Source organism: Chamaea fasciata, unplaced genomic scaffold (genome assembly GCF_029207755.1).
Source record: "Chamaea fasciata isolate MVZ Bird 193981 ecotype frontalis unplaced genomic scaffold, bChaFas1.0.hap1 SCAF_1, whole genome shotgun sequence".
NCBI lineage: Eukaryota > Metazoa > Chordata > Aves > Passeriformes > Sylviidae > Chamaea > Chamaea fasciata.
Genome location: NW_027094086.1, coordinates 84731865 through 84754847, shown reverse-complemented (window position 1 = coordinate 84754847; position 22983 = coordinate 84731865). Strand labels below are relative to the sequence as shown.

At 40.6% G+C, this 22983-nt stretch overlaps 1 protein-coding gene across 3 annotated transcripts in view; it reads left to right on the top strand.

The window, feature by feature from the left end:
* The window catches only part of DUSP22 (dual specificity phosphatase 22), a 42008-nt gene extending 19354 nt beyond the window's left edge, over nucleotides 1-22654 (top strand). For all 3 annotated transcript variants that reach the window (XM_066187275.1, XM_066187266.1, XM_066187255.1), the window contains 4 exons: nucleotides 8886-8935; nucleotides 14171-14245; nucleotides 15772-15943; nucleotides 18817-22654. In XM_066187275.1, the coding sequence (XP_066043372.1) occupies nucleotides 8886-8935; nucleotides 14171-14245; nucleotides 15772-15943; nucleotides 18817-19002 (483 nt within the window). In that variant the 3' untranslated portion in view covers nucleotides 19003-22654. The remainder of the gene's footprint in view (nucleotides 1-8885; nucleotides 8936-14170; nucleotides 14246-15771; nucleotides 15944-18816) is intronic.
* Nucleotides 22655-22983: the final 329 nt, after the last annotated feature.

Here is a 22983-nt window from a genome sequence, read left to right as displayed (position 1 = left end):
GTGCATGCTGTCTCCAGAGCTGTGGTTTTCCCCGCTTTTTTCCTGAATTTGACTACCTAAATAAGTGTTGATATGGTGGATGGGTGGAAGGATGAGGGAGACAGAGAAAAGCTGGTTGCTGACTGAATTACTGTGAGTGATTTTGAGCACCACAATCTAAAATAGACATTGAGCTATTGGAGACTGTCCAAAGAAGGGCCATGAGAATGGTGAAGGGCCTTGAGGTAAAGCCTTATGAGGAACAGCTGAGGTCACTTGGTCTGCTCAGCCTAGAGCAGAGGAGACTCAGGGGAGACCTGATTGTGGTCTTCAGAATCCTCATGAGGGGAAGTGGAGGTGCAAGTACCGATCTCTTCACTCTCATGACCAGTGACAGGACTTGAGGAAACAGCAGGAAGCTGAGTCATGGGAAGTTAAGTTGGGTTATCAGGAAAAAGTTTTTCATCCAGGGGTGGTTGGGCACTGGAAGAGGCTCCCTGAGGAAGTGGGCACAACCCCAAACCTGAGTTCAAGAAGCATTTGGACAACACTCTCAGGGCCATGGTGTAACTCCTGGGGTGTCCTGTGCAGGGCTGGGAGTTGGACTGAATGGTCCTGATTGGTCCCTTCCAACTTGGCACTATCTATGATTCTGTAATTTTTTTTGTCCAGCCTATCAGCTTATGCAGCCAGCACAAATTAACTGTGTCTTTGGAAATAAAGAACTTCTCAGTCAGGTTGTCTTATAAAGAATTTTAGGTACTTTTTTCTTTTCAGCTTCTAAAATTTTTGTCCAAATCGAAATAGGGTTTCAAAGACTCAGTATCTAAGAAGCTGAACTGAAAGGGAATAACAGAGTTTAAAAAGCTCTGTGATGATATTTTAGAAAAATCCTTCATACTCCCTGAGTAAACAGTCAAATGCATTAATAGAATACAGGCAATAAAAAGATGCTCGAACTGGAACAGAACTGGTAAGTGTGAGGTATAGAAGTTGTAGAAAAATAAGGATGCTATTGAGAAGATGTATAACTTCTCTGCACCAGATTTATCACTGCTGAATGCTGTGATATACCTGTTCTATAAGGTATTAAGGATGAGAAGCTTGCTGCTGGAGAAATCAAAAGAGGAAGTGCTGAATCAAGATTATGATTTAAAAATAAAGTGTACAACTTGCTGCTAAATCCAGACCGTTGGAAGAAGGTGAAGAACTAAATGACTGAACACCTATCAAAAACTGAGAAATGTGAATAAGATCTAATTGTCGTAGCCTGAAGACCTGATATAGATAATGGATTCATACCAGCTTGCATTAAGATATGGAATCTTGCTTCACATTTTTCAAGCCTGGCTGTATGTTGTAAGTAAAGAGGCCTTTCATATATGAAAATTGCATTTTGATGACATGACAAGTGAAGGCCCTACTGGGTATGACTGGGCAACATGTTCTCTGTGCAGGCTCTGTTTTCACTGAGCTCCAACCCAAACACGTACGGGAACTGTTAAAGAGGGAGATGGCAAGAGAGCCTTCAAAATCAGAGGTGCTAGTATCATATAGCAAGGTCATGGCTGTTGTATAAAGACCAGCTCAACAAATTAATAATATAGTCAAGTTGGACTGTTGCATTTCCATCCATAGCACTAAACTCATCTGTCACCAGTGTTAGAAGCTGTTGGTTTTCAGCCATTGTGCTACCTTCAAGAGAAAGTGTACAAGCAGTTCTTCTAACAAAAAACCTTAACTTTCCTCTGTGATGTTTCACTGTCTTTTCATGGTAAGAGTTTCCCCTCATGAGATGTTTCAGAAGACCATGCTGAGCAAAACAGCTACCATTTATCTTTCAGGTGTGGCGGCACCAGACGATTCTAGTTTGAAGTAATGCCCTGCCTGGCATTGATTCTGCTTGTGAAGTTGGGAGCTCTGACTAATTTTTCAAATATTATCTCAGTAGCCCACTAAGAAGCCACCAACAGACTTCCACAAAGCAGCTTTTAAAGTGTGTCAGGCAAGGCTTTCATGACGGGGTACCCCTGGCAGAGGCTGCTGTGGTGATGCACTAAATTAGTTCATAGTTTGACTTGCTCGTCACACACGAACTGTGTCGAGGGAAGCACGTTCCTGTCATGGGAGGTGGCAGGGAGGAGAGGATGAGGACTGCTTGGAGCTGTCAATGGTGAGCTGTTTGCTTGAGGGATGTTGAGACCCAGTAGGTGTCTGGTGTTTCTAATTGCTTGGTTAAAGTGTTAACCAGAACAGGACAAGTGCTCTGACCTGCCTCTGAAGAGGACACAATGTGGACTGTGTTAAGCCACACTTCTAATCACAGATTCATAGTGGTTTGGGTTGAAAGGGACCTTAAAGATCATCTGGTTCCAACTCCCCTGCCATGGATGGGCAGGAACAATTTTCACTAGACCAACCTGGCTTTAAACATTTCCAGGGATGGCAAATCTGCAACTTCTCTGGGTAACCTGTTCTAGTGTCTCATCACCCTTGTGGTAAATTTATTTCTAGTATCTAATCTAAACTTGCTTTCTCTCATATTGAAGCCATTGCCCTTTGTCCTGTCACTATGTGCCCTTGTAAAAACTAATGTGAGCATATTCCAGAGGTGAAGTGATCATGATCCAGCATTCCCTTTAAGAAAGAGGCTGTTGGGATATATTGTTTTATTTTAGTACTCAGAGACCCCCTTGAGGGTTCAGGGATCAAGTGTGATTGTTAATGCTCAGATATGCCCTGACGTGCCTGGGAGCTTGAATAAGTCACGTAGTCAAGGCAGACTAACATAGGCCTTCCTCTCAGCTGAAGTCCTGTAAATACTCTTGGTGTGTCCTAAAGGAGATAATCCACAATTTAATACAAACTCATTAGTGTTTTCTCCCACTCTGTATTCCTTCATATGAGATAGGTTAGAACTGGAATTCAGGGTTAGAATTAGAAATAATAACCACAGCTCTGTGCAATTAAAATAAAATCCTTAAAATTTCAACATTTGCCTCCTTTAATTTTAGAGAGGATAGATGGGACAGGAGGGTTTTAACAGGACACTTCATATTTGTGATTGGCACATTCCAACCTTAAGGAGCTTTTCAAAAGTGTCACTGAGACTACTTCCTTAAGAAAACTATGAACCAGCATTGTAAAAAACTCTGACTTTGTATTATTCCTGATAGCACAAATGAAATGAATGGATTCTATTGCAGGAGTGTCCTGTTTGCTGCTGTTCAAATTGTTCATGTAATTGCAATTTCGTTTATAATATTTTTCAAAGCCAAACCTGAGTGTGTTGTTTGCTAAAGTCAATTAGTGGTTATCCTCAGCTGAAACACAAATGCATTTTCTATGAGTCATTAATAAAACCAGCACTAATGGTGATTGCTACAGAAAGTAACTGAAAGGACAAGCAAACGGTTGAACGGTTTTCAGTTTAGCAGGTTCAGTTCAGTGCATTACTGGACTAAACCCTTTATAAACTCTTGTTGGTTTGGCTTGAGGAAGCTTTGTGCTGGCTGTTTCCCTCTTTAGCTTTTTTGCTGAAATGCCCCTAAACAAAAATAAGTCCTCCTGTCCTCATCTGTTGATGTGACGACTCAAATTAACACATGGTTTTTGACTAACCTGAAAGAACTTGCCAGGTGCTGGAGGTTTTCTATTTGCATCTTAGTTCACAAATACAAGTTTAGGGTTTTATGTTTAAAAAAAAAATTCTTGGAAATCGTTGATGGTATCTTTACATAAATTTAAATAAAGAAGTTTAATGCCAAAAATACAGTACTGCTCTTTTTAGACTTTTTTTTTTTTAATGGACCCTTCCCCCCACTCTTTGCTCTTGGAGAGCAGAAATTTTGTTGTTTGAGGCTCTTTTCCCCTCTCCTCAACTTTTAAAATCTGATGCTCTAGATACAGGCTTCCAGTGCTAACTAGAACCTCAGAAATGTATATACAGCAGTGGCAGAGATGATGTTCTGAAAAATGTCTGTAAAAACATTACTTGGAGAATCCACTGAACATGAAATAATGAGTACCGTTTTTAGTTCTTCTTATTCTCGTGCAAGCTGTTTTGTGAGTGCTCATTTTATATAAGAATCACTAGACAGTTTCCTTTCACATATAAAACATACATTAGTATAATTAAGATGTAATCAAACTGATTATCATTCTCAGTGACTTCAGAATATCTTTGATCATTGCCAAGGAGCAGCCATCTGTATAGGTCCTGCATTTGTCTTACAGTACTTTTTGCACTTTATCCTGTTCAGAGCCGATACAATTCTTGGTATTGTAAAACTGAATTTGTGTGTGCTCTGCAAAGGTCCTGTTTTCAGTCATTGACCCATTAGTTGGCATTTGACACTTGGAGATATGTCATTCTGCTACTGCAAAATTCTACAAGTTGTACCAAAAAACCCCAAATGCCAGTTTTCACAAGTTTAGTTAAAATGAAGTTGGAGTTTTTAAAATAAGATTCTATTTAAGTAGAATAGAAATAGAGTTTTCCTTATATTGGAGTGTTGTGTTCCTGAGCACTGAATGAAATACTGTATTTAATAACAAAGATTAAGTTATCTTTTAAAAAATCTAATGATATTGGGAAAGTCTTGTTCTTTAGTCTTACTGACTTTTCCAAATGTGACATAACTGTTCAGTTTCCAACCTTAGCAGATAGACCTCTAAAATAATTAGAAAATTGAATATTGACAGAATTCCATTAACACCTTATTGACTATAGTGTAAAGCTTCTTCTGCAAGAACCTGAAATCTGGTTTAATCCCTTGATATTTCACTGCAGCAGAACTGACTTATTATTTCCAGAATCTGTGATGAAATTGCACCAGTTTTGTTGCTGTTTCTCAAATAACAGTGAATTTTAGAAATTTTACTTTACTCTCCCTTGTTTCATCTTTGACAATCTTGAAATCTGAATACTTGCCCTAGTTTTGTTAGCTCTCACTGTATCCGTTTAACTGCAGCACTCAGTTTCAGGGCCTATGAGAGAAATCTAGTTTTGGTGGTTACTCTGCTGAAACAGAAAACAAAAAAGTAAATTATATTTTATTTTACTGATTTTTTGGGGACAATGTTAACAGGTTAAATACACCAAAAGAAATGGAAGCACTGCTTTTATTTGATGGGGGCATCAGTTAGTATCACCATGTGAATAATAAGAAAAAGTGTGTGTGTGTGTGTGTGTGTTGGAAGGTAGGGGTGTTTGGTGGTAAAGGTGATTGATGGAGAAAGGAAAGTGAGCAGTGATTTCAAAGTAACAAGTGGAAAGTAGTAGTGAATTGAGATGAGCAGAAAAATGCTGTCTTCAGCATCTCATTGCCCTGGGAGCTTGGGTCTGTACCCATGCCATATGTTTGGGATGTTATATTACCTAATAATATACATAGATTCTGTGTAATTAAAAAGGCTGGATCAATAGATTTTAATTGGGTGCTCTGAGGAAAAGCGTGTTTGGAGAGATAAAGCATGATTGACATAGCTGTCAGCTGAAGAAATGTTTGAATAACAATATAAATGCAAGAATATTCAATAAATAAAGGGGATGTATTACTTTGTATAGGATTTTAAATAGTGTTTTATCACTATCTTCTCATCAGTTTTTATGCTTTGCAAGCTTTTCTCTTTGTTTCGAATAAATACCATGTTTTGAAATGAGTAGCTGCTCTGTAGCACCTAATTTAGTGTGTTTAGGTGAAGTGGCACAATACCTGTTTTGAGTTGTTCTGCCCTTCCTTCACTGAGTAATTTTACAGAATTGTTATTCTTAGGGAACAAAGTGTCCTTAATTTAAAAAGATGTAAATAAAGACTTCCGTATGGTTGGCATAAAATTTGTATTTGTCTTTCCGTCTTTATTAATATGCAATTTTGGTTCAACCTGGGATATTGGATCTGCAACTGGATTCAGTTTTATTTAATGAAACTGCTAACTAGGGACCAATTTGAAGCCTGTTGAAATTTTCACAAGAAGCTGGCTTCAACAGTCTTTGATTTAGCCTACTCTGTTGTAGTCACTGTTCCAATGATTGTTACCTCCTAACATTTTATGCTTTGCAGTTTGAGAATGGCAAACAAACTGCTTGGTAAGAAAATAGTGGTGTTTCTGTCTTTCTTCCGTGCTAATACCCTTTATTAAATGTTGTAGGTAGCTGGTTTTTTGCTTGGCATAAACTGTTTTGCTTTAAAAGGTCCCTTGGGGACAGTTCTTCGACGGTACCTGCAGGGTATGTGCACAGGAAAGACAGTAGTGTCTTGGGGCACAGTTACACAAATATCCTGGATAGTTTTTTTTTCAAAAAGAGTCACAAACAGCAGGGTTCAGCAATTAAGTTTTCCTATTGCTGATGTGTTTTTTAAAAAAGAAATTCTATACAGTATGTGTGAGGAAAATCTAATTCCAGCAATCACCGCAGGAATATCTACACAAAACATCCTGAGTCTCATGTAGGAATGCCTGCCTCATACAATCTTGTGGTGGTATTGTATTTCAAGTATCCAATTATGATGAATGATATTTGATCCTATTATTATAATTATTATTTCAACCAAGAGAAGCAAAACTAGATGCTAGGGTGGGATCCTCCGGAGTTACCAGCTCCGGCCAAACTGTGTTTGGCTCAAAGTTGCTGAGAGTTTCACTGTTGATTTTTGTGGGAGATGGGTTAGGTACTTTTGAAATCCCACCTCTAACCATTTCTGAGTTGAGTGTGTGATTATTTCCTCACAGGGAGGAGTCCATCACCACAGCCTTCCAAAAACACAGGTGATATACATCAGTCAAAATACCAGATTCCAGTAACTTAAACCATCTCCTTTCTGAGAACATTTATTAAATAAAGCTAACAGCCTGATGCTGAGCATTTGCAAGCACGGTAGTGAAAACTGCGGTGGGCTTCACTGGAAGTTGTAAGTGCTGAAGATGTCCAGGATCAGGCTTTGGATGAGCCATTCTGGACCATGTGTGGTCTCTCATATGCTGGTTTCATGCTTGCTTGCAGTAGTTGGAACTAACCAGCCATGACAAAAAAAGAACATTGCAGGTCTTAAATTTGTGCTGGCGCTACTTCTGCTTTTAGAGTGAGCCTGATCTGAAAGCCCCTCTGCACTCAGTCTGTGAAAAGCACTCAGCATGTGCCGTAGCTTCTGAAATCTGCGGAACAACTTGCGTCAGTGCGTGCTGGAGGAGCGAACCTTCTGGCATGTACTGCACTCCACAGCTAACCCATCTCCTGTCCTCAGTTTTCAATTTTTCAGTGGGATAGAGTTGCTAGAGGTGATGGGGAAAGAATAGCATGTAAATTTACTTTTGGGTGTCAGACCCTCGTTTTACTGGAGTGACTCACTTGAAGTGATACTAGTGTCCAAGATAAACCTCTCAGATGTGTCATACAAATGCTTATTGTGGTAATTAATCCGTCAATATAATTAGTTTTCCTTGGCTCAGCAGCCTATCAATATAAGCATTACCGCTACATTATCTTTCTAAATGAATGTGTCTGCACAGATTGTTTTGGATCAGCTTTTGGCTGTGGACACCTCCTGGTTTCCCACAATGTTACTGACTGTTTCTGATTGTTTTCCATAATCTTTCTGACATGGTGGTGAAGTTGGTGCACCTTGCAAAGGTGTGTCATGGTGCTGGGGTCAGGATCTCTGGTAAAAGGGCTTGCTCTTTGTGCAATGGCAAGTGAAGAAACAAAGTGTGTGTAGGGAAAAAATGGAGGGGTTTCTGAGCCAGAGAAGAAAAAGGGTTGTAGATGATGCTGCCTCAGGTAGCCACACACTTGAGCAGTGAAAATTCCTCTTCCCCCAGCTGGCAAATAAAATGCCTGGTAGGTGCAGATTGTGTTCCACCTTGTTGGCAAAGGATTTCTTGTACATAAAAGTGTGACTTTCCATGTGTGGTGTTCAACATGTGGGATTATTACAGGAGTGTGCATCGGTACAGAAGGATAGATTAAGCATATTATATGATCCTTTTGCTTGAATTCTTCTCTAAGTGCATCTGAAAAATTCATAACTCGGCATCTGAGATAATTCAAAAGAGTTCCAGTGAATAATGTAGTTTTAGTGTGTCTGAGCTGCAGATTGTGCTCTTGCAAGAACTATTTGAGAAGTCAGCTGAATGTGCTTTCAGAAGTGTTTTATTTCTTAACAGTCATAGGAGCAAAGCAAACTACGAAAATAAAATGACAGTTGAAATGAGCGTTGACAATGCAAAGCAGTAGTGTAGGATTATAGATATGTTGTTTTAAATATATCCAGTAACATTTTTGATGCGTCAGAAAGGGTTATCTAACTTCCCTACTCGACCTTGTAACATATTATGATAGTTGACTAAGAAAGAGAGGCTAACTTTGTGGAGGAAAGGTGTGAGTTTTATGGTTGTCCTTAAAGGTTTCCAAAAGTAAAAAAAAAACAAAATCCATACCACAAACATGTTTCTTCTTTGAAATACATTTTGTTTGGTTTATCAACTGAGTAAAGAAAAATGATTGTGTGAGTTTAAAAGAAACTGCGTATCACAATTTCAGGGCGTAACATCTGTTCAGAGAAAGGAAAGGGCAGGAGAAGATGCAGCTTCATTTTCCTAGAAATGTAAGAACAATTATGTTTTCAGAAAGGAGTTTAGATCTTTTTAGTAAAGATGTTCCTTTATTTAAATGCTCACTATTGAGCCGTGGGAGAAGCATGACTAAGCTATATGCTGGTGTCTTAGCAACATGAAAGCAAGTATTTTAAAATCTGACTGTGTAGAGATGGTATCTATTTGTCTGAATGATGGTATTGCTCCCTCAAAATCATTAATATTCCACCAGTCTAGATAAATGTGCTGTGCTGGATAAATGTGTTTAACTTGAAACTTTTTTTCTCATACCTATTTGCTTCTTTACACAGGGAATGAAGTATCTGTGCATTCCTGCTGCTGACTCACCCTCGCAGAACTTGTAAGTATTTTTAAAAATAAATGCAAAACCCCCGAAATCCCATGGTACAATGATTCCTATTTTAAAATTTGCTGAAAGCTCTGATTCGGATCTCTAATGAGCATTACACAAATGTGGGGTTTAATCCATTAAGAAAACACAGTAACACTTCATTTCACCCTGCTTTTTGTGTGTGTTTGCAGGAGGCTTAGTATGTAAACACTCTTGATTTTGTGGCCTTAAACTTCAGGAATTCCTTAGTGAGTCTGGGCCTAATTCAGTCACAGTTTATTCTAGCCACTGTTTTTGTAAATCTTGTGTTTTGCTCCACTTTCACTTTTTTTTTTTTTTCGTACAGCCATTAGCAAAACAAAATATTTGAAAGAGGTTTGAAGCCTGGTGCCTCAAGGGTTGGAAGGAATACCTCACAGTGGGCCTTCAAAACAAAATCCTTGTGTGTAAACTACCCCTGCAACTATCTGCTGTGGACTTCTCGAACCTGCTTCAGAAGTCCCTGCTGCTCTTAGTATAAGCTGGCATGGCAGAGAGTTTTCTGCCCTGCAGTGACTCTCACCTTGAGGACGTAGATACTGCATCTAGGGTGTTCAAACCTTGCTCTTTCTCATCTCTGCTAAAGTGCACGTAATGCTCATTGACTTAGCCTTGGATTTAATTGAGCATTGCAAGTCTTGATTCCAAAGAGAAATCAAAACAAAAGAACTTGGATGGTGACCAGCTCTTTCTTCTAGAGCTCACTGTTTATGTTGGGAAGAGGTGAGGGGGGTTTCAGCCACATCCTGCTACCAAGTTTTGGTAGAGAAACAAGTAGTGGAAAGAGGCCTGGTAGGTACGGAAGGAAGTGCAGCACTGCTTTTCTCTTGTATCACAGCAATATTCCGGCTCGTGCTTTTGGGGGATATTTTTAGAGCATGTGTTTCTCATATTCTAGAAAGATTCCAGTGTGGCACTTGGTGTGTGATGATTTGCCTTTTCATTCTGCGTTTCTGTCATGATTTTAGGGGAAGGGAAAATAAAGAGCACCACACCCCACCTGCAATAAAAAACACCCTAATCCTCTAAATTTCAGGTCTGTAATGAGAAGGCAGATAGCTAACTGCCTTTGTCATGGACAACTTCCATGACCTTAATATTTAGAATAAAAATAAATAAAGAAATATCCTTTTGGGAAGGAAAACTAATATAAGATTAGAGGAAAACATTCGATTGTTCATTGGCATTTTGAGGTGTGTAGCATTTTTAACAATGTTTTCTAAATCTGCTTCCTGTGTTAAAAGAGATCAATTGGGAATGGAAAGAGAAAGGATGGCATTTGTGATAAACAATAATCAATGTACAATTCCCTCACTGTTAAATATCGAGGAGTTATATTGAAAAACCAGCTCCTGTGCTCAAGCTGTCTGGCGCAGCACCAAGGCTCTTAAGGCTTCCGTAAGAAGATAGAATATTTGCATGAGTATTGTTTCTGTTACGCTGCAGGCATCTAAAATACTTGCTTTGGTATCAGGTGGCTGCAAGCAAACGTCATTACTTCTAATACTGATACATTCAATCACTTAAAATAAAACTTGTTGAGTAACCGATTTTTCTTCTTTGACTTTATACAGTCCAGGCCTTCAAGTAAAATCAAATCATGATGCTCACAAATAGCACCATTGCTTGCTTTGCACATGCAGTCTTCTGAAAGCAAGGGGAAGTTGTCTTTGTTCAGCCTGTGAGGGCTGGGTGCAGTCTTATCTAGGAGTGGTTATTATACTGCCTGTGCCCACTGAGGAGGGAGGCATAGCTAGGGAACAGGAAAGGGAATTGGTCCCTCTGCCACATCTTTGCGTGTCTACCTCTTCTTCTGAAAGAGGGATTCTGCTGGTGTCAGGGAGAAAAAAAAACAACTAACCAAGCAGCATTCTGTATTGCAGGTACTTGTGCTCTCTTAGCAATCTCAGCTCTTTCTCAGGCACAAGTGATGGGGTACACACTGCTCTCTTGTCTGTTTCCCAACAGCAAGGACCAACTGGAAGCCTTTTACCCACTGAATTTTGGGACTGTGAGCTCTTAATGCACTTTGGCTCAGTTTTTCTGAAGGAAACCTCTGGTTTCCTGTGTGTATAATGCACATTTACTCCTAGAAAACTTGTTAAGTGGCGTTCTTTTCCTCAGAGGGATGACTTGCCAGGGAAATGCAGTAGGGATTCCCCTGTTAGCATGTGGGTGTTATTTTACTCCCCTGTTCTGCCCCTAGCAAGCATAGGAAGAAAGCAATTGCTTTTCCGACTCAAGGTACTTCCTAGATGTTAAATCAATCTTTTCCCTGGTCTGTGAGAATTTTACCTTGGGCCAGTAACTGCTCCAGAAATGTCATCTTCTATAGAACTCATCACTAGAAATTATTTCTATAGAACTAAAATTTTCCCTTCCTGCCCTGTTCCAGTTAATTGTCTTTGGCTGCGTGTTTCTAAGGAATTAACCTTCAACAGTCAGGTGGTTAGTGGTGATTATACAGAAGCCAGACGACCTATTAAGAGGAGAAAATTTGGGTAGGTTTTTTTTTTCTTTTACACCACCAAAGGAAAGAAACATCGAGATGCTTTGTCTTATCTGATTTGGATGCTGTCATTTTAACCTTTATAAATATTAGTAGAAGTCCAACTTGCAACGAATTAAAATTCAGCTCTGGTATCATAACTCTGCTCTTGGTCTAGTTTTGAATTAGGCAGCGTGCTAATGCGTAAGTTTAGATAACTTTTACAACATCCTAGTAGAGGCGTTGTACTGGTGGTGGTTCTTCCTGTGGTGTTTTCCCACTGTAAAGATGATGCAGTTTAGGACCCAACTTTCAGCTGGGAGATGTAAGAGCCAGATATCGTGTAATAAATTGTCCTGAAGTCCAACAAATGGGCTGCAAATCAACACATTTGTCAAGTGCTTTCCTGTTAGAGATGATCGTCAACTGTTTTGTGGTTAATGTAAGACTTACCATTCTTCTTTGTGTCTGGCACTTGCCACACAGCTAACTGGCCCTCAATCTTAATTTTCATCTAAACGCGATTTTACCATAACCTTGAAAATGAGTTAAGGCAACTGTGTCTGCTGGCTCTGCAAGAGACCCTGATGCCATAGGGTTGTGGAGGAATACATACCTCCTTTTCTCTGGCTCAAGGTGGGGATGGGCCAGGGTGCTATAGAGCAGCACCAATTCTAGATGTGACTATTTCTCTTTTCATTTTCATGAATGCCTGTAAACACACTTGAAAGCACATCAGCAGACTGAGCATCAGCAGTGAGGAAGGGTGAAGAAAACTGAGTGAATGGAGTTCAAGATGTTTAGTACCTTGCAAAGGTGTTATGTGCAGTCACAGATATTTTTCAAACCAGAGTGTTGGAAGTGTCTTACCAAAATTTGCGTGAGACCATTGAAGCAAATTCACTGGTACATGAAGCTGCCCTCCTGGTCCTATTTTCTAGAGAGAAAGAGAAAAGATGAGAAGATCAGGTTGCCAATACAGACCTAAGCAAGCTGCATCTGAGTGAATGTTTTCAATCTCAGCTAAGCTCTTCATTGTGCAATATCAAAGCCTCTTGCACACATAGCCAGAGATCTCATTTATCCTCTGAGTTTGTTTATGTGAAACCTCTTGTGCTCCCCTGACAGACCTGAGCACCATGATTTGTCACTCAGCCAGTGACAGTGGTTTGGCATGGCAGTCCGAGCACATGTGCATTTGTAAGGCTTTGTCTTCACTTATCCCACATACTTCATCAGCTCCTTGAGAAACATAAAACCCTGAGCTGACTTGCTGTCCTAAAGCTTGGGGATGCATTGTGCCTTGAGATTTTCCGAAAAAGCTGTGTTTTCCATGAAATGTCCAGTGATGCAGGAACTGCATTGGAGAGGGAATCCTGGGCTTTGGGATCTTCTTTTTGTTTATTCCAGTTAGATGTTGTTGCCTTTGCAAGTTCTGCAGGCAGTGACACTCTGTTGCATCAGTGTTGTCCTTCAGGTCAGGAGTGTTTACAGTATCAGCAGCTGCACTGTTAGGCAGGAAGGGAAGCTTCCTTTTATGTGGGTATTCCTGATTTTTGTGTGGCTGCTGGTGCTGGGCTGAGGTTTTTTTCTTTTACCCTTGTGGTGTAATATTCACCCAGAAAGGGGAAACATCTTGAATACAGGACGTTGTGTTTCATGGGTGTTGAGCGCAATGTGCTTTCAGGTTTGCCCTTGCCAACAGGTCTGGTAATGACTGTCCCCTAAGAGCCTCTTGCCTCTGCCTGTGTTGCCCACATTGCTACTGCTCCTGAGTTTGAATTGCAAGAGCACTTAAGGACCACAGTGAATTCCAGCTCTGTTGAACTACGAGGTGCTGCTTGCAACTGTGATAAACTGCAGGCAGCGCCAAAGGCTTTGCAGTCGGAAAGGAGGGGTGAGCAACTTGGAACTGGGATGCAGAGAGGCAGAGCTGCATAGTCACTCAGATGATGACAGCTGCCCACTTGCTATCCTTCACTATGCCTCACTTAAAATGAAAGGGGCATGTGGAAAGGATAATGAGATTAGAAACCCTAAAGTTTGCAAACAGAGTTTTCTCTGTGTTTTCTCCTCTGCTGCTTTAAAAAGGGCGGGTTGTAGGCTGATACCCTGAATATGGGCAGAAGGGGTACTGCTGTCTGAAAGGAGAAGACTGGAAGGAACTAAAGAAAATAAGGCTTGAATTGAGCATTTTTTCATAGCAGAGACAAAAGGGAGTGATTGTACATAGCCAAGCAGAAGGTCTTGATGTTTAGATATGCCCTAGCACATGACTTGAAGGAGGAGGTAGAGTTAAAGTTAAGCATAAGTTTGGGTAGCGGGTAATGTCTCTTTGTGAGAGACGTTATGTCTGGAGAACTGCTCATGTAGTTGTGCTGAGTTCCATCTGACATCTGAGCACAAAAGGACGTGTCACAGCTTTAAAGAAGAATCAAACACAAACCGAAATGTAGAGTTGACAGTCACCAGAATAAAGTTTATCACACTGTAGTGCCTAAAATACCAGTTTCTTACTCGGATAGAATGGCAAATAACTTATGCCAGTGAGGTTTGTGTTTCATTGGCAGACAGTAACTTTTACTTTGTAAGACCTGTATTCAGTTCTAAATTCTAGAAACAGCGTGAGGTGAGATTTCGGATATATTTCTCTCTTTCTAAGTAGTGATTTTACTAAATACGGCACTTTCTTTATCCCCTTCTGCTTTTGTTTTCAGAGCAAGGCATTTCAGAGAGAGCATCAAATTTATCCATGAGTGCCGGCTCGCAGGTGAAGGCTGCTTAGTTCACTGGTATGTATACTGCTTGCTAAAAAAAACTTTTTAAGGGTTTCTCTACCTTGATTTGGATGTTGATAATTGTAATAAATTAGTGGTCATTTCCCTTCTGTAGCAAAATCCTCTGGGACTGAATTGCCTCCTTTATTCAAAAAGCCCCAGAAGATTTGCAAATACTATTAAAGCTTTATGCTAGGACTTTTGAGTCTCTGGGGTGGGAAGCCGCTTGGAGATGAAAGGAGCCTATGAAATTCTTCTTGACCTTCTCTTATCAAACATTTTTTTAGGATTTATTTGACTGGGAGTGTGTTGGCTGAAGACATATTATTTATTTCTCATAATTTTAAATCACTGTATTTCTAAATATGATTTCCTAATGATATCCTAATAATTTGATTAGTTTCTCTAACAGATGTTTTGGTGACTTCAGAGTTGTTTAAAAAACATGTCTGAACAGAAATTGATTTTTTCCCTCTTTCTTTTCTTTAAACTGCTGAAGCATTCAAATGCTGCATTTGTTAATAGCAAGACCCTGATTGGAGGAATGCTCCTGAGACTGTAAAGAATAGAAAAGGAAATCCCACCCTGGGTTTTTTCTTGCTCCCTGCTATTGGTTGTGGTCTTTGTGCTATATGTCCAAGGGACATATCTGAGTCTATATCTGGAGTCGGAGTCATCTCGTGATTTGAACACTGGACTTGTACACAGCCCCTGAGCATAAATCCTCACTTTGTTATTGACTCATGACAGGGCTGTGCATGAGCCGTTTGGTCAGTCTTGGTATGTGGAAAACAGGAATAAGTAGTCTGAATACTGATAGAGTTTTAAAAAACATATATTTAAATTTGTGAAGTGTTTCAGTAACAAAATTATGAAGGAATCTGGTAACTCTTTACTGTGGTAAATACAACTCTAACACATTCTTTATACTCTCAGTAAAAATAGTTCTGAATTTGTCCAGTGTTTTCCAGCCAGGCATAATGAATGATTCTTACTCCATCCCATCTTTTCATCTGGGGAAACTGGAGTCCTGAGAGTTTAAGCTGTACAATGCAGTGGAGAGCAGAAAGAGGAACTCAAGCAACCAGACATATGTACCTCTTATTGGTTCAGTTAAAGTTCATTTTGGCCCCGTGAAATTGCAGCCTTTATTCATGGTGGAGAGGAAACTGTCTTATTTCACTGCTCTGATCTATATAAACAGAAGAAAGAAAGTGGGTGACTTACTTCTGCCTTTTTAAAACCCAAATCTAACTTGGAACATGTGCACTGTCCCCTGCTTTTGTGACTACTTCATGCTTTCATCTTCCTTTTCAGTCTCATATGAATTACCACTCAAAACCCACCTTCTTGATCAAGTAGATTTTTTTCTGCTGCATTTGAAAAAGCAGCACCAAAACCATTTAACTCAAATATTATTATATTTCTTCCTCATGGCAAGCAACACAGCAGTGTGCCGTGATGTCAAGAAGTGATGCTTTCAGCTGTGACAGGTGGAGTACAGCCCTGCTTTAGTGTATTGCACCCCCTTTTCCATGCAGCCTTGCAGGTGTCTCCAGGAGTGTCACCCTGGTGGTTGCCTACATCATGACCATCACAGACTTCGGCTGGGAAGATGCGCTGTCTGTTGTCCGCGCGGCAAGATCCTGCGCCAATCCAAACATGGGCTTCCAGAGACAGCTACAGGAATTTGAAAAACATGATGTTGATCAGGTAAATTAAGTACAAAAAAGAGCTGTGAAACACAACTCCAAGTCAGATCATGGGCTCCTTCTCCTTATTTTGAGGTCTGTGTGATTTATCTGGCTCCCTGCTTTTGCTTTGAGGGAATGGCTTCTTAGCCCAGCCTGCTCCACGAAGAAGATACAGGTAGGTCTGAAGGTAGCAGGGAATGCTGGATTGGGAGAAGGGATGAAGCACAACATCTAAACACCTCCTGCCCAACTGTGCTGTCAATCTTGTGGTTGCTAAGACACAGTTCAAGATTAACACCTTTAGAGAGGTGAAAGGTAAAAGGTGAGTTTTCAGAACACAGCAAAAAGGCCAGCCCATAACTACCAGTTGCATAAAAGTTGTGGGTTTCCCCACAACACATTCATTTGAAACAGTAAGCAGAAAAGAAATCATCATCACAAATCTTTCCTGTCTAGGAGTTAAACTAAGTCCTCATTATGATTCGTGTGTTGTGAACCCCCTCCCACCTTCTGTGGCTAAGGCTTAATAAATTTTCTGATGTTTAGGGCAGCTTCAGATCTGACCTAATCTTCAGATTTTTTTTTTTAAATTGGCCTTTGAAGGTTTTGTAGGACTAGGAGAATCTACAAAAGAGTAGGACTGCCAAAGGAGTTTCACAAAACAAAAATTGGTTTCTAACTCCAAAAAACCCCATCTTACGCAAAAGACCTGCTCCCTGTGGGTGATTGGTGACTTCCACTTATGTTACCAACCTACTGTGGCCATCCCTTCCATTTTCCATTGCTCAGCATGTTGTTGTTGTTGTGTGGGGTTTTTTTTGCCTATGGTGCTTATTAAAAATAACAACAACAGAGGCACAAACCAAAGTTGGAAAGCAAAATACATGAGACAAAGGATGTTGTTGTTTTTTTTATCCCATCCCTGTCATTCTGCTGCAGAAAGATCAGAGTTCCGAAATTACCATTTGTTTTGCATGATGCAGTTAGCAACTGTAAATATTTGTGTTTTTTTAATATTTAACTGAATGTTTCCTGGATTGTTTGGAACTGGTGTAAATGGTAGAATAACTGATCTTTAAGAGACAGAAGTCAGAGAGGGACTTTCCAGACTTGTCTCCTTCCTCCCTTACAGTCATTTCTACTCCAATTGGTTTGGTCTAACAGCAATGACAATTAAGGCTGTATGCAAATAGCCTGATAAAGACAGTAACGTCTCTTTTTTCATCCACCATGGACTGCGCATTCTGTCTTTATTCACTGAGGGGGAGGCAGCAGGTTGCAAAAAGAAGTATCCACCTGTATTCACTGGCTGGGCTGTAGTTTCTTACTGTCTCTTAAGAGCAACCACATCCTTAGCAGGTGTCTGTTTACACACCTGATTTCAGTGGAATGATGCCATCTGCCAAGGGCGTGTACTTTTTTCAGATTTCAGCAGCTTTTGGTGTTTTTCTGTGCCACTAAAGGGTGTTGGTGTCCTGTGGGCTCTCTGGAATGTTGTCCTCCAGATCTTGGTCTTACAGGGTGAGGTTTAGTCACTAAGGTCACGACATAGTTTGCACCTGTTTCAGACTTCCTCATGGTAGTCTGAGGCTTCAGATTTGCCTGAGGACCTCTTTAAGGAATGGAAAGAAGTATCTATGTTGAGGTCTTGTCTCCCAATGACCTAGTAAATGATCTTTATGGATCAAGCTTTTCATGAGCTTCAAACAGAACAAAGCTGTGAAGGTTAAGGTTTGTAAAATTAATATTATCCCCACTGGGACGCAACAGTTGGAGTCTGTGTTTCCTAGCTGCTTCTGCAGGTAAGCTCAACAAAGTTGTCAGGGACTGGACAGTTCCTCAGCTGGAATTGTCCTCAGCTGGACTCAAATTCTCCAACAGGCAAAAAAGTGTCAGAATCAAATGGATAGGAAAAGTGAACATGTGAAATTTTCACTCTTTCCTATGAGACAGGGTTATCTGTTGGCAGGTTCAAATCGGGGAAAAGGAGTGGGGGCATTTATACAATATGTACTTATGGAGCTGTTAGCATACAGGCATCTTGTGGTAAAAAAAAGTGGGTTTAAAATGAGATCTCATGACAAAAGAATTCATTTATGTTATCAAACACAAAGATACTGCCTCAGCCTCTGAAAGCACCTGAGCTGAAAATTGCTGCAAGCTGAGGAAATGACATGGGAAGAGGTCCCAGCATTATTGCCCTGCCATTGCTTGATTCTTTCCTCATCATTTATATCTGGTTACTCTCAAAGCAGGATACAGAGCTGGTCTGACCATCAGCTGGGCCTGGTACATATGTTACCTGGTACCATATTCAGTCATTCATATCAGTAACATGTGGGGTCCTATTCTATAGCTTTTTAAACTCGTGGACTATTTCTTCCTATAAGACACATCTTAAGATATCCACACTACATTTTTTACTACTGGTGTTTGTGGGCTCAGGATAAAGAAACCTTTAAGAGTGGTTCACTTTCTGATTTCAACCTTCTTGCAGCCTATTGTGACATGGGCAAGTTGGCTGATCATACTGGCTTCCATGCTAATTCCTCTTATTGTTTGTGTATGTAGCAGGAACAGGGAGATTTTAAGTTCAGGATGTCCTTTCCCGGCAAGTGTTTCTTACTCTCTATTAGTCCAGTCAGCCAAGCTGTTCCACAGATGTGTCATTTCAGGAGATGTAAGGGGTCTCAATGATTTGAAATATGTGTTCCTGTGCTGTGCATTCTTGTGCTGCTGCTGAAGGACATGCAATATTTGGACTGCTTTTCTTTAAACTGCGTATGATCCTAAAGGTTACTGAAATTCTGTAGGACAGGAAGGAGAATTACTTCTCCATCCATTTCATGTTACTGTTTCATCATTTTGTGTATGTATTTTTAATTTCTGCAGTTCAGGCAGTGGCTGAAAGAAGAATATGGGGAAAACTCTTCTCAGGATCTGCAAGAAGCCAAAAATCTTCTGAGCAAATACAAAGAGCAGGCAGAGTTGCATCAGACTACTGGAGGAAGGCAATGGAATAACAACTTCTCATCTGTGCCATCACTCTCATACAGCAACTACACAACAGAGACCTAATTCCAAGAGGTCAATTTTTTTTTTCTTTCTACTTTTGCAAAACATCTTGCCATGTTTTCCATCCCATCTTCAAGACCTTCAGCAGTAAACCATGCAAACTGTTGATTTATAGAAAGCTTCTTGACGACATTATGTGTGTGTGTGTATGAGTGCGTTTCACAGTTTTGTAATTCGGGCAGGATCAAGCTCTGTTTGTGCCCAGAGACAGGATCAAGTTTCTGTGGCCGAGGCAGTATGTCTGCCAGCCACAGCTATATCCCTTTCTGCCCACATTGGCTGGCATTTGCTGTGAGGTTAGCTCAACTAACTAACTCCTCTTGTTGTAGGCTAGCAAAGGGCTTGGAGAGATGAAGTCTGGTGATTCAAGCTGTGGCAGTTTGGCATCTCTGCACTCTTAGTGTGGCAAAGGTGTTACTGCACCTGAAGAAGGGCACTCAAGTTTGTGTCTCTGCTGCTCCTGTTCGCAGTCCATTGACGAGTAATAGCATGGAGGTGGACGTGAACTTGAATGCTAGGCTGAAAGCTGGAGCAGGTGAGACAGGGGCCCAAGTACCTTTCCCCCAGCAGTGGCATCTAGGAGAGAAGTGGGACAGACAGCTCTGAGTAATAACACCTCCAACCGCCACAGTTGTCTTTGCTTCAGTGCCCGTGAGACTGAGCTGTCGGCGGAGCTGCCACAGACCAAGAGCCCCCAGGCTGTTACCACAGCTCAGCTGATGTGCAGTGATTTAAGCCATGGTCCCTTGACTGTGCATCTGGTCTCCCAACATAAGCTTTCCTGGAGAATAGTTTATCATGTCTCCAGAGCCGCTGAACTTCATTCCCCATGGAACACGTGCCTCTTCAGCACACGCCCCTGCGCGCATGATAATGCGTCTCCAAAGAGTGGGCTCGGTGTGAGTGCGAGCACCTGTTTCTTTGCTTCTGCTGTGGTTTGCTCTTTGACTTCAGCTACCTCAAAAATGCTGTTCTTGTCATTGTGGTTGTAAATGCAACCTTGAAAATTGCCTTGTGTAATCTTAATCTAACACTGAGTGAAGTAAGTGGGTGCGTGTGTGTGTGTGAGAGTGTGCGTATGCATGTATATTTCACAAATGTCTGTATTTGAGAAGTTTATTGTTTTCTTTTAAAATTGCCCATATCTCTCACTGGTTTAAAGATTGAGTTGTTGGAATTCAACTGTCCTGCCATTTAAACACCACTATGTATTTTGCTGTGATCAGATTTATAGGAATGCATTTGTACAATATATTTTAAACTAGGTTGAAACTAGGGGCCGTACTCCGCTCTTGGTAATGTTGTGCATTTCTGCAATGGAGCCATTGCCTGACTCAAGTGGCTTGTAAGAGTGTAACTTCAAACATGTCAGTAGGGATGCTGGGCAGTGTATTGATTTCTGATGGTGTAATGTGGGGTGACCCTGATGCCAAGATCATGATTTCTTGTCTTTGACTTGGAGGGTGGAAGGCCCACTTTTCTTGAAGATTCTAGAAAATTAAAAATACCACCCAAACAGCCATGATAGAAAACTAAAAATAACCCTTCATTTGTTCAAGTGTGGTGTGTATCATGCTAAAAGCTGAGCACTGAGTGAGAAGCAATCAGCATACTAAATAATTTAGACTGTTGTGTCTCTTTCAATTTCTTCAGTACTCTGGCCTCCCATTCCTTCACAAGATTCCTCTATGTGTGATTTCCTGCTTACAGGTGGCAGTGAGTTCTTTGGATGGGAGCAAGGCTTTTGGGTCAAGTAAACTCTGGCTGTTAAATATCTGTTGTTAAGTATCTTAAAAAAATACGTTATGGCTTGTGAAATATTGGTCGTGCATATCAGTAATTTCCTAAAAGGAAAAAAGGGAATGGTGTAGAAGTGACCTGTCCATTTTATCTGAGGTCAAGCCTGCATCAGGGTTCTCATTGCACTACGTGCTTTAAGTGTACTGAGCACGATGAGAGCAGGATAGTCATATCTTTGTTTCAGTAAGAGATGTTGCTGGATTTAGGGAAAGTGCTGGAACTGACTTTGTTTTCAGGCTTGCAGCTAAATGAACCACTGCCTGTTTGGTATATCCAGCAGTTGCTCTGTGATTGCCTGGTAAGAGAGGGATTTAGCTGTTCTTGAAGATGTTGATCTGCAAATAATTGTCTGCTTAACAGTTCCAGCCCAGCAGTGTCCACGTTGGCAGTCCCTTCTGTGCTCTGAGGGTAGGTATGATAATTGGAAAATGTTTTCCTTGGTAACAGGGTCTGACACACGTTCACAATGTGGGTCCATTTGTTCAGCCCTCTACTCATGATATGATAGGAAGGGCAGCATCAGCTCATCTCCAAAGGGCAGCTTTGTCAGAAGTTTTCTGCCTATGGTCTTGCAGGTATCCAGCCAGTCCATCCTGTAGCTGGCTGCCAACACCATGTATCCTGTAACACTCCTGGCACTCTTGTCCTTTCAGTAGTAATGCTGCGAGTGCTGATAAGTTGGCAGTTCTTTTACTGTTCTGACACATACGAGGCAGAATGGGAAATATCTGTTAATTTTCATATGTCCGAGATTAATCTGCACTGTTTTTTTTAAATAGTTTGATTATCTCCAAAGAATCAGTCCCCTGAACAGGATTTTTTTTGGATCTGAGTTTGGTGTTAGGGCCATATAGCCGCATCGGTGTGTGTTATGCTGCAGCTCCAAAGCAGATACAGGGTAAGCTGGGAAGATGGAGGGAATGCCGTATTGTCAGTGAGTGGAAGTGCTTCTCTCTTTTGGAAAGGCAGAAGGGGTATTTTCTGCAGTCTCCACCTTCAACATCTTTTGTAGTGGTCTGTGTGTACTGCATACTGCAGGTAAGAGCAGTATAAGAGCAAATGCAGTCTAAGAAAACTTGAGTCTGGTTTGTCCATGTAGAGAGTGGAATGATGGTTTGTTCCCTAATTACCACGGGTGCAGAAGAGTGAGCTACAGCTCTCACCTTTAGCCTTTTAGAGAGGGAGAGGAGCTAACACAGACTGAGAATGTGACATGATTTGTCTTCCAACCAGCCTTTCAGTGGCAATTTGTAGGACTTTCCAGCTATCTGGAACTTGACTAGACCCAATTCACCTCTTAGTAATTGGCCTTTGTAGTGTAGATGATGCATTCAGTTATTTTGTTTCTGTACTTCAAAACACTGTCCTCATTTTGATGTTCACTGGAAAATGTATAAAGTTTATAACACCTTATTGGATATCCAGATTTGAAATGTATAATCGATTTTTTTGGGGCTGAACTTGATATCCATGTGTGATTATAAGCAAATGTCTAGTGTTATAGAATGTAGGTAATGGGTAAATGCATTAATAGTATTTATTACTCTGTTTTTTAACCTGGAAAAAGTTGCTTCCTTACATTTTGTGGTTGATTGGGAAGATACAGTAAATCATATCTGTTTTTTAAAAGGGATAATAATTTTGGTTGCTATAATGGCCACCACCTATGAAGATGTCAGTGAAAAATTATAGCAATTATTCCACTAGTTTAAAATCTCTAAATCTGGTAAGCTTCTTGATTCTCTGTCTTCCTCTTCCTGGGCATCTTAGTGAAGCCTTGATTGCTTTTTCCAAATGTTTGTATTTAATACGTTATACAATTTTTTTATAAATAAAATTAAATGTTAACACCTGATCTGCTTTTGTATTTCTTTAAATCAATAATAGTGTCCAGAGGGCTTCTACTTGCTGTTTGCATCCCTGCAGGTACAGTAAGAGTATGAGACTAACTCATTTTGGTGTTGAGATTACTTTTTTCCCCTGCACACAGCCTTCTTGAAACTTCCCCTCTCTTCACCAAGTTCTTCCAGGTGAGTTCAAGAATCTTCAGCAGAAGCACCTCTTGATAGTCTCCCAAGAGGGTCTTGCATGTTGCTGTCTTACTGATTGTTGCCGGCCCATCATTGCCGTGGGCTATGTGGTGTATGCAACATTTTTATTATTTTGAAGTACCTTCTTTTTCAT